General features: G+C 34.9%; 2 protein-coding genes across 2 annotated transcripts; both read right to left on the minus strand.

The window, feature by feature from the left end:
• Positions 1-3514: 3514 nt before the first annotated feature.
• On the minus strand, positions 3515-4063 carry LOC111701401 (nucleolar protein 58-like). The gene has a single exon (XM_023472678.1). The coding sequence runs from the start codon at positions 4061-4063 to the stop codon at positions 3515-3517; it is 549 nt and encodes a 182-aa protein (XP_023328446.1).
• A 10095-nt stretch (positions 4064-14158) lies between these two features.
• Positions 14159-17988, minus strand: LOC111701403 (nephrin). The gene is made up of 5 exons (XM_023472679.1): positions 17668-17988; positions 16582-16658; positions 16465-16522; positions 14893-16351; positions 14159-14640 (listed from the first exon to the last, which is right to left on the minus strand). The coding sequence occupies exons 1-5, from the start codon at positions 17986-17988 to the stop codon at positions 14498-14500; spliced, it is 2058 nt and encodes a 685-aa protein (XP_023328447.1). The 3' UTR covers positions 14159-14497.
• Between the last annotated feature and the right edge of the window lie 1431 nt (positions 17989-19419).

Consider the following 19419-nt stretch of genomic DNA (forward strand, 5'->3'; position numbering starts at 1 on the left):
TTATTTTATATATCTATCTTTCTACATGGTTTATGGTTCCATCATGTTTCTCTGAAATAGCCAGTAATAGGGGAGAGGGGAGGGATGATCAAGATTCGGGGGAGGGGAGTTCTGATCCATGGGTGGAGCCCTATAAGAGAATTCTATTTATTAAGTATCCAACTGTTTAATTCTGTAGTTAATAGTTAATTGTTTATGTATATTCGATATACTAGGGAGGAATGGGAAAAGGTGTTGTTATCTGTATTCTGTAGAAAAGGAGAGAGAAACTGAAATGAAAAAGGATTAAAGATTTTGATAGATATGACAAATACAAAATAAGGTACTAAGAATAAATTACGTTATACATCAGACGGAAAATAGTCTTGAAAAGAAAGAAGAGGAAAGAAAAAAGATACCCTAGACACAAAATAAACAAAGAACAAAATGACACAGAAGAAGAAGGAAAAAGCTTGGTTGGATTATAAGGGCAAAGGCAAAAAAATAATATATCATAGAACTGACAGAGTGGAAATGTAAAAATACATCGAAGCGATTAACAAAAAGTAGAAAGGTAAAAAAAAATAAGATAAAAATGAAAGAAAAAACCCGAATTGTGTTGAAGTAGGATGAGGAGGGGAGGATGTAGTTTGACCAACAATTGACTAATAAAAGCGCGGGGGGTCTCACCGTCCCGCATACCATTCTTACATCCCGGAGACAAAACCATTCAGAACTACTAGGTCGGGAGTCAATGCACCATCATTGCAGGATAATGCACAAAAATCTGGAATCTTTGACTGGGGTTACCCAAGGTTAAAGGGATTGTTCATGTCTATTTAAAATATACTCATAATGCCAAAATTTTCTGAAACTGGACAGTTTATTGAAATACACTATAAAACCGATTTTCTGAATGAACATTTGACATTTTAGACATTTTGGCTCTCAGGAACATCTTTGTGCAGGTAAATCGGCGTAATTGTGATTTTAAAATTGTTTGAAATGAGGGTATCATGTGTATTTTCATATCTGTACACAATCTATTTGAGAAGGGTTGGAGGTTAGGAAACCATATGTTTTTTAAGTCTAATATTAGCATTTTGGACTTACGTCCCTCTGTCCCCTCCAATCCATATTCATTACAGCTAAAATTGGATATATCGTGTTTTAACCCCTTGTTTATAGTTTTAAAATCTTAAACATATTACTAGGTTTATTTCTCGTTATACATGCTGAAGTTAATCCCTCTGATGCCGTGTATTGGTATGTTAAGGCCAGTTTTCCATCCAATGCAATAAAACACAGGCTAGTCAAAACATTTAAAGCAATGCACCTCCCCTCTACCCTTATACTATTTTTTGTACCGTATCCCCCGAATTCCTGAGAGGGTATCTTGGTAAAATAGTAATAACAATTAAAGTTTACAGGGGAAATTATTTTTCATAAAAAATATTGGTAATTGTTTTTGGATGGATCATGAATAGAGAGATAAAACCGATTCAATTTTTTTTTTCTAAATCAGTCCTTAATAATGTTCCTATTGTAAAATGGAGAAATATAAGGGAATTCTGATCCCTGGATTAGAAGGGATTAGTTATGGAAACTTAGTTTTAATTTAGATTCGCCTTTCTCCAGGTATATTAAACTGTATCATAATATATTATTGTATTCTAGACAAATCTAGAACATTTCAGGGATTTCAAGAGAACATTTCAAACCAAACAAAGGAATTGAGTATCTTCTTTTAACAAAAAAGTTAAATTTAGAATCCTTATAGGTTTGCAACCCTGTTGTGTAAAGATATTTCAAATTTTTTTTGATGTAGCATAATTCATAGTTTGAAATAGCTACGACATGGTGCTGTGAAGATTTATGGATTAGAAAATAAGAGTTTGTGGCGAAGATTCAATTTCATTGAAGCGATTCGAGCATCTGATAGCATTCGAATATTATATATATTATTTTTTTTAAAATTAGCAAAATGACATTTAAAGATGGAAAATTATTACATTAAAGTTATATTATAAAGTTCAGAGGTGAACATTCTTGATTTGATTTACTGGATGGTTTAAGTAAGCGAAATCTAACCGTTGTATATTGACATTTTAAAAATGGTCAAGAAAAGGTTAAAGATGAAAATGTATTCACAAGCAGGTTTTTAAAAATAAAATCGTAAAAACTTAGGTTTCTCAAAAAATTTATTCAAATTCATTATGCATTTTACACTTTTTGTTTTGATTTAAAAAAGTGTTTGCTTAGTTCATCCCAGCAATGAAACAGAAGTTAATTCTAATAGAATTAATATTTTAAAATGTTTGAAGATATGGTTTATCTATACCCATTTAATTTTCACGAACATTCACTTTAAATTAAAGCCTTATCTTGTTTTATTTAACAGAATCGGAGTGTGGCGCTACTAACTATACGTTTATACTCTGTAATCAAAATTTCTCGCGTATATCTATTAAATTTTATCAAAGAAACTAATAAGAGTTGAACTATTTCTTAGAATCTATAAATTCCAAACCAAAGATTTCTCCGTCCCGTGTAAAATATTGAAAATTAGTATGATTGGAAGGAGAAGAACTGGGTTGTTATCACTCTACCAAGGATGAACTGAAGAAACTTGTTAATCTTGAATATTTCTCCGAACCCGGTCCTGAACTGTGCACTTACATTCATCTCCCATGGTTCTTTCTGGTGTTTAGAAAAAAGAAATCTTTATATCATTTTTATACTTTTTCTTTTCATGATATCTTGATGTTAAACTTACAGGTCTTTTAAAAAACTTTATTTTATCAACCCCCCCCCCTCCCTCACCCCTCATTGTCCCATCCAGTTAACTTATCTGATTAAATAATATGAACCAACAATAATAAAGAAGGATCTTAAATCTATATGTTTTTTTTCTTGCTTAATTAGATTTGTTTATGAGTAAGCCCAATTTTAGGATGTTTTGTAAAGATTAAGTATTTTTTAGTGATCTTACAAATCCACTAGAGTTGTTTCTGAATATTATAATACGCTTTCAATTCCTTTAGAAATTATCTAAAAAATATCAGTATTATTTTTCCAAACTGTGTATGTTTGATACTTTGTTCCGTCACTTTTAAAACTCCTTAAATAATTGTAAATCGTTATTTGAGTCTTCTTGATTTAAGGTTTATCTAATGTAAATAAAAACAGGTTTATGCTATCTCTATACACTCCCTCCATTGTTCCTCTTTCATCCTCATTTTATAACATAAATTTCTTTTTTAGTATTATCTTTCAACTTTAGAGCTTTTTCTCCATATTCTTCATATTCTTTAACTCTTCTCTCCCTTTGTTGCTATTCCTTCCCACCCCTATCTTCTCCTTTCTCTTCGTTTCCCTACCTTCTCTTTTCTCTCTGTTTCTTATAATATTTCCTATCCCCATATTCTCCTTTCTCTCCGTTTCTGATAATACTTCCTGTCCCTACCTTCTCCTTTCTCTCCCTTTCTGGTAATCCTTCCCGTCCATCCAGCTTCTCCGTTCTCTTCTTTTCTGTTCACCTTACCATCCAGCCAGCTTCTCCTGTCTCTTCTTTTCTCCTGATCCTTTCCAATCCATATAGTTTCTCCTTTCTCTTCTTTCTGCTCATCCTTCCCATCCCTCCAACTTCTCCGTTCTCTTCTTTTATGTTCATCCTTATCATCCAGCCAACTTCTCCGTTCTCTTCTTTTCTGTTCACCTTACCATCCATCCAGCTTCTCCTGTCTCTTCTTTTCTCCTGATCCTTTCCGATCCATACAGTTTCTCCTTTCTCTTCTTTTCTGCTCATCCTTCCCATCCCTACAACTTCTCCGTTCTCTTCTTTTCTGTTTATCCTTATCATCCACCTAGCTTCTCCTTTCTCTTCTTTCTGCTCATCCTTCCCATCCATACAGTTTCTCCTTTCTCTTCTTTTCTCCTCATCCTTCCTATCCATACAGCTTCTCCTTTCTCCTTTCTCTTCTTTTCTACTCATCCTTACCATCCATCCAGCTTCTTCGTTCTGTTCTTTTCTACTCATCCTTCCCATCCATACAGCTTCTCCTTTCTCTTCTTTTCTACTCATCCTTATCATCCATCCAGCTTCTCCTTTCTCCTTTCTCTTCTTTTCTACTCATCCTTCCCATCCATCCAGCTTCTCCTTTCTATTCTTTTCTGCTCATCCTTACCATCCATCCAGCTTCTCCTTTCTCTTCTTTTCTGCTCATCCTTCCCATCCATCCAGCTTCTCCTTTCTCTTCTTTTCTACTCATCCTTACCATACATCCAGCTTCTTCTTTCTCTTCTTTTCTACTCATCCTTACCATCCATCCAGCTTCTCCTTTCTCTTCTTTTCTGCTCATCCTTCCCATCCATACAGTTTCTCCTTTCTCTTCTTTTCTACTCATCCTTATCATCCATCCAGCTTCTCCTTTCTCCTTTCTCTTCTTTTCTACTCATCCTTATCATCCATCCAGCTTCTCCTTTCTCTTCTTTTCTACTCATCCTTACCATACATCCAGCTTCTCCTTTCTCTCCCCGTCCTTCAATCCTTCTCTTGTCGTTTAAGTTAAAAGATTGAGTTATTAGCATTCCACCCTTTATACACATATAGATACTGTTAACGCCACTAAATGCATGTTTTGGGGATTTTCATCAAATTTAAAAAACTAAATTGTGTGGCAAATAAAATAATCATATTTTAATCTAATTTGGATGGTTTTATTAAACCTATCCACGGGTATAGTTTATGCAGATATATAATTGAATTTTTCAACCCCACGCCCTTTCCCCCCTAGCCACGCCTATGTAATTTCAAGCTAAAGGATTCTAGTTTGAACCCGCCCTAGACTTGGGTTTCTTCTGCTGTCACGTGATCTATTGGAATATTGCCATAGATCAAATAAATTACAGACGGAAGGTTCAAGCTTTTATCGGTCAAATTTTATATGAGATTGTTCCTCACAGCGATCTACACAGTTACTAAAAATAACAATATCTTTTTACCTGGCCTAAGGTTTGACTTAACTCACCCAATCATACTTTCTTTATCTCAGAAAATGAAGATTTCAAACCCGGATAAAACCAGTTTGAACTTTTCCGTCTACAACATACTTTTTCTATGACTTTATTAAATCTAAAAAACTGAATGTATCTATTCACCAAGAAAATAAAAATAAATTCTATCTGTTTCTAATATCTTTAAATCAATATAATGTAAACCTTGATGCGCCATTTTGGTTTCTAAAATAAACCAATTAATCTCTGTTCTTATTCTGGTCATCTGTATCCTAAATGATTTGCTTAAACACCTCTCTTGGAATCCGACTCTAATCAGACTAATAACACCAGTTGGTTTCAGTCCTAGAGATTCAATAGGAGATTAATTCATGCTTCATTTAATATACATCGTACATATCATTTCAACATTCTAGACATTTATACATAGATAGATGTACATTCGACAATTTATTCATTTCGTGAGACCCATAGAACTGTGGAATATAAAGACGACATTTCAGCAATTAAGCTCTGTGTTCAGAGTGTTCACATCACAACTGCCGCGTGCGACATGATAATTTAAAAATCTTGTTTAAGACAGTCGTCTTCCTATTCTACAGTTTTATCGGTCTCACTGTATTTATTTGCTTCTAAAATACGACAGTGTGTGTTGCAGAACGAATTTAAAAATTTGTACTCAAGATAAAAAATGGAACCTCTATATGGATCAGATAATCGGAGATACCTTATAAATATTTAAAAATGGATTTTTTTCAGATATCTAGGTTTATGTGGGAGGAATAAATTATTGAATAGAGGGGACCTAAAATGGTGAAATAATTCTGCATTAATTTCCTGGAAATACTTCCCGGATTTCTATTATTTGTCGTCTTCGAATTAAGTTGTAAATACTCTTAGGACTTTTTTAAAAAAGTTGATTTAGGAGCTCTTAGAGTCACAAGCAAGAAGGCTGAAAACCGAAATCCGTGAAATAGTTGAAATCGTATAAAAATGATGAATTCAACCAAAAGAGATCATTGCTGGTCTGTTTTTTAGGTTTTAAAGTAATTTTAAAAACCGGAGCTAAGATATACATGCAATTTCTTTTTAGTATAAAGTACTCCCCTTTTACCAAAATCTGAACAATCCCTTTAAAGTATGTATTCTCAGGACACCCTGTAATTGTTTGAGAAAATACATATTTTTTCTTTCTTCCCCTGTAGAAACTATAAACATGATTCTACGGTGTAGAGTGTAGATAGTGTAGAAACTATNTGGGGAGATACAGGGGGATCTTTTTCAAAGGACGGACCTAAAAGATAAGAATCTTTCACACCTGCGGATAATAAACTTGAAAAAACGACGAACTAGACATTTAGGTTTATATAGAACACTAAAAACATTGAGCTTAACTATTTCTAGGTACAATTCAGTTTTTTTTTTTGGCAGCTTAAAAAATGATTTCAATTATCAATAAAATGGAAATATTGAGTGTGTGGAATACTTATATAAGATAAATAAAATCTGGAGGAGGAGGAGGACGGGTTACATTAAAACCTTTTTTGAATAAATAAATTTTACAATTATTCGTTCGCAATTTACCAATTTTTAAACATGCTCCCCCCCCCCTTCCCCCTCTAGTTGGACTATATCCTTCTTTAAATAAACTCATCTAAAGGTTTGATGTGGGCAGATACGTATTTTAGTTTATAAAGGATGAATCACAAGAATTCGGAGAACTTTAATCTTAGAAACCTTTTAAATGCTAATATTGTGTATCTATCTTTCTGTTCCACTAGTTTCAAGATTTAGGACGGAAAAATAAATTATTTCTCCGCCCCTGACATTAGAACGAAGAATTGGTGAAAAGAGACAAATGAGCATATTGAGCATAAACTTACAGAAAAGACAAATGATTTTTCAACGAAATCCGACTGTGTATCAAATTACAGAGCTGTCTGGAAAACTAGTTGAATACCTAGAGCTGGAGATATCCTGGGTTGAGGTTTGCTGAGCAGATGGTTCAGGTTAATATCCTGGTCAGTTTATCCTACAGTACAGTACTAGATCAATACTTGGATATATCCTGGGGTTAGAAACTTCATGATAATTCCTTTATCCTAATATATACATATACATTGTATACAGATAAACAGAGAATAACAATGAGAGATTGTACTACTCCTCTTTAACCTTTCATTTCTTATTTGTTATAAAAGCTACTTGCTGCAGTGTCCGACGTTGCCCAGGTTTTTATTTTTATTCATAGACAAATTTGCATGTTATCTAGCACTCATTATAAATACTGGAACAGAAGTTTTTTCTTGTTTTAATCAATATATTTCCTGTGACAGTAACATTTTCTGGTCAAGTTAATAAGTTAAGAAGTGTGACAATAAATATAAGTAATGGGAGGTTTTTTTAGTGGTTTTCATGGAACCTATTTGTTCTTCGACAGCATTTTACCAGATTTGGAAGAAATGTTTTTCTAACAGTGTAGTTACTCAAGCCTTTTTCCCGCGGCGCTTGGTATTAAATCATGATTTAGGCTGAAATGCCCGGCGTTGCCCGAGGAATTTCAAACATTGCCAAAAAAAATTTTAGCCATGGGTTTCCTAAAAATTTTTTATTCAAATAGGTCCCGCCGTTTGGCCAGTAATAGGTCTGGTAACACATATATATATAAGCGAAGAGCTTTATTATATAGATTATATAGATTTTTTCCTTCAAGGGAATGACTGCCCTTATATTTTAGGTTCAAATCTTTATATCTGGGCAACCTGATGTCGTAGACCTTATTTATTTCAAACTCTTAGTTCTACTAGATCACAGTTTTTAATATCAAAGATGTAAACCATCAGGTTGCAAAGTTATAGGGATTAGATAATTAGAGATTGAGGCAAGTGTTCAATTTCTATAATAACAAAATCTTTCAGAATCAGAATTATTATGAAATAGTTTTGAAATGTATTTATGTTTACAGCTTGCACCTGATAGTGTTTAATCTAAGAATTATGTTCTGAGAGAGATCATGAACCTATTTGCAGGTGTTCAGCTGATACTTTATTCAAAACATAATATATAAGAAAATTATATTTAAAAAAGTATATCTTTATTTTATAAGTTTTAAATAACAGAATCGTTAAACAATAATCCAACTACAATCTCTGGTTTGAATCAAGTTTATTTTAATTACTAACCTTATACTTAAAGGGACTGGCTGTGTAATTTCAAGTGACTGTTTATTTAAAGGGCCGGGAGCCCACGTCAAACTAAATATAACAAAGTAATCAGCTGTCGACTTTTCAGTCATATTTTAAGGATGAATAGCAAATACGATAAATCTCATTTCACAGGGAAACTGGGTTCCAAAGGTTTATTGAATTTTACCCCTGACCCCTAACTATTCAACAATGCATTTCTCATTCATTCTTGACCAAACAAAGCTTTTAAGAGTATCGATGTAAATCGAATATGCACCCACTCTATAGTCACAGTCTACACTCTCTTTAACATACATTGGGTTTAATTATATATTTGCCTAGAAACAGTAGTTTCAAGTTGGTTCATGTTTCATGCATAATAATATTCTTGTATAATGGAAGCACAGGAGACACAAGGTTTTAAACACAATATTTCATTATTATACTCAAGGTTTCTTGGTGAAAAACGTGTGGTTCAAAACTACAAGAAACCTCAGTTTGATAGCCCGAGGTTTCCTCGTGTTAGGGTTTCTAGGTTTCAAGCGCACGGTTTCCACATCTCAGAGTTTCTATATTTCAAACGCAAGGTTTTTTTCTAGATTTCAAGCGCAAGGTTTTAATGATCATCATTCAGTCCAGGACTTTTACCCCAAAAAGATTTCATAGTTCTATAGTCATAATTTTCATGTCATATTTTCAATGAAACTTATTACTTGTCGCTTTCTAATCTCTAAACCTTTGCAAACTGATTTCGTAACCTTAAATATTTCTAACCATGAATTATATTAAATCAAAGCAAAGATATATGAATTCAAAAATTAGTGTTTGGGGTAAGTGTTCAGAGGCAGAATTTAGAGAATTTGTGCCCGCGGCTTAAATATGTGACGCGGCTCAAATATGTCAGGATCTACTTAAAATTGTGTTTAATGTTTCACGATTTAAGCCGACGCTAAACTGAAACCGGTTTTTGGTGGATTTGAGACGCGGCTCAAATTCATTAAATTCGGACTCAGTTCCTATAACATTCTGAAAGTCGAATGATGCTAAGTAAAAGAAACCTGTGTTTTGTTACTTCTGGACTTTGATTAACTTCGACAGTTAAACATGTTTTTTATTCAATATTTATTTGTTAATTAATTTCAACGCTCTGGTTTGTATATTACATCTTTTATGCGAACTGAAAATGTTTTAAAGTGAATGTATTCCATATATACGAGCATGATGAATATATATATATATATATAGGGCGCGCAATGTGCATCAGGCTTGCATGTATTTGTCATTTGTAGAATTGTATTGAACAGCTTGAGATTGACACTGGTGAGAAGAATATGTATAATTAGCAGAACACGGAGTAAAGAGAAGTAAATATCATTTATCTTAGTCCCGCAGTTCGGTTCCACAACAAGGTTCTCTCTAGTCACGGAGTTCGGTTCAACAACAAGGTTCTCTCTAGGTGTATTCACTAGTCACGGAGTTCGGTTCAATAACAAGGTTCTCTCTAGGTGTATATTCACTAGTCCCAGAGTTTGGTTCAACAACAAGGTTCTCTCTATGGTGTATTCACTAGTCACGGAGTTCGGTTCAATAACAAGGTTCTCTCAAGGTGCATTCACAAGTCCCGGAGTTTGGTGCAACAACAAGGTTCTCTAAAGGTGTATTCACAAGTCCCAGAGTTTGGTGCAACAACAAGGTTCTCTCTAGGTGAATTCATTAGTCACGGAGTTCGATTCAACAACAAGGTTATCTCTAGTCACGGAGTTCGGTTCAACAACAAGGTTCTCTCTAGGTGTATTCACTAGTCACGGAGTTTGGTGCAACAACAAGGTTCTCTCAACAAGGTGCTCATTGTTCAATCCGTCTCATTCATTCTCAGTTTTCCGTTTTCAGCTTTCAATGGGGTAGTTCCTAAAAATCTTTTCTTACTATGCAAACTCTTTCTTTTTTAAATCCTGATTTATTCACTTTTTTCATTTCAGAACTTGATTTTTCTTCCTTAAGCTTTAAAATTTCTTCCTTTCTTTGTAAAATATCGAAAACACTTCTGTATTAAAACACTCCCTCTACCCCCTCCATAGGTAGATCATCCTAAATCTCTTATAACCCCTTCCCTTGAATATTAATATTATTATTATCCAATGAGTTTAAACTGATCAGGATTGAAGGACTGCTGGCAGGTGTGGGATACTAAATATATGAACTGTATCCACTATATATTGTATATATATATATATATATTTATGTAGCATTCTTCACGCTCCTCAACATATATCGTCATTTTTAGCTCAACAAGAGTCACTGGGACACAGATTATACAGAAAGGACCGTGCGTAATTTTGTTGTTGAATGAGAAAGTGGGATTTAAAGGAAACGAAATTTTTTCTTCTTCAGTTTTAAGAGAGGAAATGTTTCTAGGGGACTGTAAACATTATTTCAAATGACCCTCCATCGATAGAGTGGCATGTCCGATATACAACGGTAACCTCTAAGGCATTGTCTGATCAAGTATGAATTAGACATCTTTGGTTTTGTTTTGAAAACTGTCTTTTTTCGTTTTAGTTTTCTCTGAAAAAGTGACTGGCGTATATTTGGCTTCAAAGACAGGGGAGAAAATATCAGAATTGGTCACTTTTCAAGCCAGAAAATTATGATATCTTTCATTATATTGATTAAGGTTTTAAGGTTAGTATAAAAACATGGCGTCTATTCTCCTATATATTTAATAAACTATAACAACATGGCGTCTAACATGGCGTCTATTGTTCTATATATCTAATATAATATAACAACATGGCGTCTAATATGGCGTCTATTGTCCTATATATTAAATATACTATAACAACATGGCATATAACATGGCGTCTATTGTCCTATCTATTAAATAAACTCTAACAACATGACGTCTCTATTGTCCTATCTTCTAAATCTGTGAGGTCTAAAGTAAACCCAATATTTTATAGATATTCTTTGGATCGGCTAGATAGGTCTAGGTCATTAAATAACAGCGGTGTAGCTGAAATATAAAATCGCACCAAAACTATATCACAGAAATCCAGACAGCTATAAAATTTGTACATCAATTTTCAAGACTGGGTCGGTTTTTAATTGTTACGTAGCCTTGATATTTCTTTTTAACTTACTCACTCACGTTTACAACCCTGGACATGTAGAATTTAGAACCACAATGGGATTGTTTCTAGCTACAGTAAAAAAGTAATAATTGCAAAAATCCTGAATTTTTTTTTACATTTTTACGGTTTTTGGTGGATTATCCCACTCCATCTTGCAGAAAAAAATAGCTGTGGTATAATTTTATTTTATTTTTAGTTTTTGTTTTAGACTGAGAATATATGCGAAGTACGAGTCGGATTAGTCCAATGTTAGGCTAAGGAACACAATTTTTCTTCTCTGGAAAGTTTTTTTTACAAATAACTGGGAATACATTAAGATAAGTCGAAGAGAAAGGAATTGAGTCTTTGCCACAAACTCTGAATTTATTTATATAATCCCTTTATCTTTGGAACCCAATGTCGTACATCTTTGATATTTCAAACTTATATCATTTGATCTAACAGAATTCATAGTTTGAAACATCTAAGGTCTACGAAATTGGAATTGAATGATATACGGTTTCAGAGTTTGTGGCAAGAACTCAATTCCTTTTGCGTAAGCTTAATAGTTTCTACCTTTCCTTTACACACCTTGGCGATAGAAGATATGATGTTGCGTGTCTAAAAGATTCGTCACATCTGTCACAGTTGAGTCCGTCTTTATTATTCCCAATATTCTATGTTTGTGTAGTTTATAGGAGAGAGGGGGAGGATTTAAGGAGAGAAGGGGAGGATTAAAGGAGAGAATTAAATGAGAGAAGAAGAGAATTAAAAGAGAGAAGGAGAGGATAAAAGGAGAGAAGGAAAGGATTAGAGGAGATAATAAGAGGATTAAAGTAGATAATGAGAGGATTAAAGGACATAAGGGGAGGATTAAAGGAGAGAAGGATAGGATTAAAGGAGAAAAGTGAAGGATTAAAGGAGAGAAGGAAAGGATTAAAGGAGAGAAGAGGAGGATTAAAGGAGAAAAGGAGAGGATTAAAGGAGAGAAGGGGAGGATTAAAGTATAGAAGGGGAGGATTAAAGGAGAGAAGGGGAGGATCAAAGGAGAGAAGGAGTGGATTAAAGGAGAAAAGGGGAGGATTAAAGGAGAGAAAGAGAGGATTAAAGGAGATAAGGGGAGGATTAAAAGAGAGAGGGGGAGGACTAAAGGAGAGAAGGGGAGGATTAAAGGAGATAAGGAAAGAGGGGGAGGACTAAAAAAGAGAAGGAGAGGATTAAATGAGAGAATGAGAGGATTAAAGCAGAGAAGGAAAGGATTAAAGGAGATAATGAGAGGATTAAAGGAGATAAGCGGAGGATAAAAGGAGAGAAGGAAAGGATTAAAATAGATAAGGGGAGAAAAAAATGAGAGAAGGAGAGGATTAAACGAGATAATGAGAGGATTAAAGGAGAGAAGGGGAGGACTAAAGGAGAGAAGAAAAGGATTAATGAAGAGAAGGAAAGGATTAAAGGAGATAAGGGGAGGATAAAAGGAGAGAAGGAGAGGATTAAAGGAGAGAAGCGAGAATTAGAGGAGAGACTCTGAGGATTAAAGGAGAAAAATGGAGGATTAAAACAGAGAGGGGGGGGGTTAAAAAAGAACTGCCTTATATAGATCTAGATTCGGTGTAAGAGAATCCAGGTTGGTTTCAACGTAAAATGAATCCGTCCCATTTCGATGTAAAAATTGAAACCGTCTAATTTCATTGTAAACAGAAATTGGTTGGTGTCTTGATGTAAAGAAAAATTGGTTGGTTTCAACAGAAGTTATTTGGTTCCAGTGTTCTTAAATAAAGAAGAACTAGTTGGTTTCAATGAAAAGTCGTTTGGTTTCAATGTCAAGACTCAACAGAATCCTTTTTAAAATTTACAAGTTGATTTCAATGTAAAGATGGAAAGAGAAGCCGACGCGAGGAGTTCAGAAGGTGATGAGGAAGGGGGGGGAGTAGTATGAATGTGTTAGAATGGGGGAGGGGGGGAGGTAGGTGTGTAACATGTCCGTAGTTGAGAAGTTTTGAATAAAGGAACTTATTGTCCTGACTCAAGTAGAGACCTGAGAACTGTCTCTCTTAGGGATAATTAGAACTCCAGGGTTGGAACGATCTCTCCCTGATCCTTCCATGTCATCTTTTTAACATTGATGATTGAGAACCCAAGATCGGAATACAGGATAAACAAATCCTTCAATTAGCCAGTACACGCAAGGTTAACGTGGAAATTTACTGACAAGATGGAGGGGGGGGGGGATTCCATTTTAACGAAACTATCGTTAAAAATTATATAAAATTAATGTCTCATAAAATTAAGCTATCGTTATCTAATATATTTGTAATTTATAAATTAGATTAACGACCGGCAGATGGGAAAAGGAGGAGAATGAAGTGGGAGGGCAGAAGGGAGAAGAAAGGAAAGAGGAGAAGGAAGGGAGAGGGAGGGGGATATAGAAGGGGGGGAGGAAAAGGAAGGGGAATGAATGAGGAAAATGGAGGGGTATGGTGAGAAAAAAGAAGGAATATGGTAAAAAGGGAGAAATGGGACGGAAAGGAGAGAAGCCAAGAAGAGGGAAGAAGAAGAAGCAAGGAGGAAAGGATGAGAATAGGGAGAAGAAGAGGGGGGAGAGGAAAAGATAAAAGGGGGGAAAAGAAGGAGAAGATTATGGGGTTGGGAGGGATGGCAATATCTTGGATTGTTCATAATAATTGATCAACTCAGATCTGAAACATCATTAATTTCCTATCATCGCCAATTTTTGTTCTAGAAATATAATTTCAAGTTTTTCAGCGCTTCAAGGCGTTCAAGCAACAAATATTAAACTTCAAATCACGAGCAGGACAATTTAATGTATCTACAAAGTTAGACAATAAAAAATTACAAATATTTCACGTAAATTTATTTTATTAAATATCATTAGAGGAGATCATGCATTTAAAAGTAATATATTTTTACATTATTAATAAAAATTATATACGAGGACTTGAGTATTGGTTTTAATTTTTTGTTGTATATTTGTTTCTTTGACATTTCTACTTTGGCACCTTAAAAAGAAGAAATTGACCCTACGCGTACTGAAAAGAATGTCGGGAAAATAGTTTTTGTCTATTCGTCGAAAGTCTAGAAATATTTCAAATGTGAAACGATGAATCATTGACAGATCATTACAATACAGTTTAGGTTTGAATACTCATCGGTTTTTATATCTTCATTCTCAGAACTCTGTTCTTTTCATTAAAAACTTCCTAAGGAGTCAACTTTTATGATTCCGCCGGATTTGTTATAGTTTTTGCCGCCAGTTGTCTCTGGCGGGCTGTTGGGCGGATATGCTATGTTTCCTGAAGGATTACACGTAGGGCAGCGGGCTCGAAGTTTATCTGATTAAACATATCAATAATTATAAACAGAAACATCAGAAATCAAAATTATTAATCTGAAAACATATGGGTTTTTATACCAACCCCCCCCCCCCCGTGTTCACTCCTGAACCCCTGTTTAAATTAGATGTTTTCTCGGAGTAAAAATCATAAAAGTCATTGGCAAATGTTATAAAAATATTTTCCAGAAACTTGTCCCGCTCTCATATAGATACAGAGAAGGTACAATTCAATTCTAATATTGATATGAACCTATAGAGTAGGATCGAACTATGGTTTTCTGAACAGGCAGGTTCCGACTGTCAGTCCTGGTTCCATTTAAAGTTCCATTACTGACGCTGCTCATTAACCGATGGGACCTGGAGCAAGAACAATCTCGGAAACTTACTTTTCTCTCTATTGGTTTTCCAGGATCTCGTTTCATGAGAGGTTCAGATTGTTCACTATCGGTCTTCTCACTGTAATTACCAAGTATTGGTTGGGTTTGAGTCAGATTTTTCTCCCTTTTCATCATCATATGGCGGCGGCAAGCGGCGGTGATGGAGAGAATAATACTTAAAAACATAACCGAGCAGAGAACCGCTACTATTATGTAAAGAACGGGTAAACGGTCAGGGGACGGATGCTTGAGACGAGGAAGAAAGGATTCAGTTTGTCCACCAACAAACATTGTCGGAGATTCTCCCCGGTCGTTACCAGCATGGACTGCCAGGATGTAGGACGTGTTGGGTTGGAGTCCAGTTACTCGCATAATAGGCGTCCTACTCCAGTTGGATGCAACCAAGGTTTGGGTTCCGTTGATCATTTCAAAAACTTGAAGAATGAAGTGTTGCTCCAGTCCTCCGCTAAACCCTGGTTTGCAGGCAACTTCTACTGAACCCGGAGTACGATCTGATATATCACAATCTACGGGGGGATGCGGAGCTCCTAGTGGTACAATATGGAAAACACAGGGTTCACTCTGTACTCCTACATCATTGGTTGCCCAACAGAGAACCTTCCCTTGATCTCCGCTCTTGCTAACAGCATAGTTCATGAAGCTCATCAAAGGTTTAGCAGACGGAATCTCGAAACTTCCTCCACTGCTGTTGAAAAACCAACGATATGATCTAGCGGCAGGTTTGGCATCAACTTGGCATCTTAAATCTACTCCAGGGGTATCTTCATCAGACTCCATTCTATGCGGTAATATCTCTGGGTTGGTGCAGGTAGGACGGTATAGGACGGAGAGACGAACCGGGTCACTGTCTCCACTGCCTTCCACATTATCTACAATACAACGATACGTTCCACTGTTTTCAGGTTGTACGTTCTTCAGTCCTAAGGTTTGCTCTTCAGAAATGATCTCATTGTCCTTGAACCACTGAAACCGGGTTGGAGGAGGACGGGAGTCAACCTTGCATTCAAGGTTCAAGTCAGAGCCCTCAACCAACCGACCCGGAGAAACATCACTGGGGATATAGATCTCAACCTCGGGAGGATAGTTGACGATGAGTTTAGCCGTTGCGGTGACAGGGAGAAAGATGGGATTGGTGGCAACACACAGTATCTTAGACTCATGATCATTCTTCTCCACCGTAATATTTAACCTGGAGACGGTTAGGTTTCCTGACAAAGAGTCCTGTATTGAACTCCCGTCTAGACTCTGGTTCTGCCCGGAGGGAGACACCAAGAACCAGGAGAAGGACGGAGACGGAGAGGAACCAGTTGCCTAAACCGTTAATTATTCAAACCAAGTCCAAGAAAGTTTAATTGCAATCAAGAAATACTCAGAAATAATTAAAACTTTATTAAAATTCTCGTCTTGCTTTAAATAATAATTTCCTGACAGAGAACTTCATAAGTAGTTCCAGCGGTCTGAGGAGATGGAAGGTTAAGTAATCTATAAAATGGGAAAAATAAATAAGATTTCAAACACCTAGTTTTGATTTTTGTCCCTACCGTGTATCCTGGACCGGCATATGAATGCTCACTATCACAGTTGTTTCTGGTTTCTCAGCCAGTCGTTTACTATTGGCCTAGAGAGGTAAAATCACATTATTATTAATAATTTTGTAACTTTCATGTTTTGGTTTTTATAATGTTTATCCGAAACTTTTCTATTAAAAGAAAGCTTTCATTTTCTATCAAAGGAACTGAGTCTTTGCCACAAACTCGGATTTTTAAAACCCAATTTCTTTAAAACCAAATGTCGTAGACCGTAGATATTTCAAACTATGAATTCTGGTGGATCAAACAATGTAAGTTTGAAATATGAAAGGTATGCATCATCTGGTTGTTGAGATAAAGGAATTATAAAATTGGGATTTGTGGCAAAAACTCTATTCCTTTTACACTTTTTTAACGTTAAGTAATTTTCAATATTTTGAAAAATTGAATTAAAGCATTAAAACAATGATGAATATACACATTTCTCGACAAATTATTAACATATTTTTATCTCAAAATATTTAATATGTTTATTTTTAGTCAAATTTGATATTCATATTGAAAAGTTTTTAAAGCGTGAATGAAATAAGATTGATCCTTATTAAAACTCACTGACTGAAACCCACAAGAACCTTCTCTTAAAAATGAGAAGACTATAGGATAGGATAGGATAGGAGAACCTGTTCAAAAACTTCTGAAAAAGGTAGAACCATAAAATTTGAATTCTGAGCATACGTGATTCGATCCAGTCATTTAGAAAACACTTCAACATGATAAGTATAGGCTATCAGCTGATTAATAAGTATAGGCTATCAGCTGATTAATAAGTATAGGCTATCAGCTGATTATTTACATGTATGATTGAAGGAGCTCTAACTATGAACGTATATTAAAGATGTAAGTCCAAATTCTGAAAGGCTCATGTTCAGATGGTCTTAGGAGTGACAAAGAATCACCACAAACTAAAATTTTCTAATCCCTGTATCATTCCAACTCATTGCAATATCATTGCAACACCATCAGAAAATTTGAGATTGTGTCAAAAATAGAGGTCTGAAGCTCTTGAAAATGGGCAGATATATTTTACATTAGTCCTACCTCACAAGAGAATGAGTTTCCTGAGAACTCTCTGCCCAAGGACGGGATAACCAAAGTATTCCTCTGTCTGTGCTCTTTAGATACACCCGGATCCATCTCTGCGTCCCAAACCTCTCCGTCCCTTAACCAGACCAGGTCCGGGGGAGGATCACCTTCTCCGACACAGACTAGGATCAGAGGTTGTCGGAGACGGTATGGACCAACAGTTCCCATCACCTGAACCCCTTCATCATCAAGTATTACAGGTTTCCGTCCCTTCTCAACACACTGGAGTTCAGTACTCTGGGTTACTGTGGGAGAGTTTCTAGATAATATTATCATAATTATAATCATTATTATCATCATTGTTATCATTATTATTATTGTTGTTAATATTATTATTATTATCATTATTATTATTATTATTAGTACTATTATTATTATTATTATTATTGTCATTTTCATTGTAAACTGCACACACATTGTTCACTGTATTACACACTATGCACTGATACTATACAAAAAGTAAATTCAAACTGTAAATATTCTAAATATTTTGAAAATTTCGTAGACCTACGAATAATAGTATTAAATATTTGAAAATATTGTATGTTTAGAAATTAGTAAAAGAGTTAATCTTGATGAAACGTCTGTCATTCTAATGTTTGACTACATGTCTAAATAACAAAAACAATTAAAATTAATTACCCGTGCAAGGTTTCCCTTGACAAACTACTTTATTATTTTGCATCCTTTAAACACAATATTTCTGCTTAATCATGATGGAAAGCGAATCAAGATCATGTATGATGGTTAAGGGAAAATAAGTTTATAAATATTGAAAGAAAACACTACTTGAAATCAGTCCTTGGTCAGCCATGGTAAGTGTTTCTTACTCTTTAAAAAGACTGTTGACAGAATTTCAAGTGACCCTCTATTTTAAAGGGATAGGTCCAATTCACATCGATGTTTTCAAACCTTTCCTCATGTAACTTTTGTGAAGAAAAAACTACTTTCTTAAAGAGACTGTAAAGGAAAAACTAAAGGGGGTATATGCTGAAACCTGAGAATCTCAGGAGTTGATTGAGACATACAGGGTGTCCCACGAAACATGACAGTTGGTGAATAGTTTAGGATGTCTTCTTCTATATACTGTATTAGTTTTTAAAATGTTTTAATTTAAATATATTTTACTTTAAAATCAATTTTACTACAATATGGCTGGCATAAAATTTTTTATATTATTCTCTTGGGGTTCAAACAACTTAAAAAACTATGGAAGAAGACATTTTAAACTTTTCACCAACTTTCATGTTTCGTGTGACACCCTGCATAAGAGTTCTATCTGATATTCCTGTCTCGGGAAATTGATATAAAGCTGTGTCAAAAGTATAACAAAAGATTTTGTATAAGATTCAAAGTATTAAACAGATCATATTTAACAAATACGCAACCAATCTGAAAACAACGATATCCCATAGGAGCCAAAGAAACTCATGTTTGCTCCTATTATTATTATTATTATTTGAATTTAATAATGTTTCATTTTGAATAGATATATTTGAAAATACTATTTATACGTTAGGATCATGTCACCAAAACTCCAACCAATGGTAGTGCAATATAGTGGTCACGTGTCTCTGTCTGTCTTTACAAAATTGTATATATATGAAGTTTCGTATAAATTTGACACAGTTTTATATCAATTTCTCGAGACAGGAACACCGGATATCGTCGCGATCAAGAGCTAAAGTGATTAGCTTTCAGCCTATA

Source organism: Eurytemora carolleeae, unplaced genomic scaffold (genome assembly GCF_000591075.1).
Source record: "Eurytemora carolleeae unplaced genomic scaffold, Eaff_2.0 scaffold304, whole genome shotgun sequence".
NCBI classification, from domain to species: Eukaryota; Metazoa; Arthropoda; class Copepoda; order Calanoida; family Temoridae; genus Eurytemora; species Eurytemora carolleeae.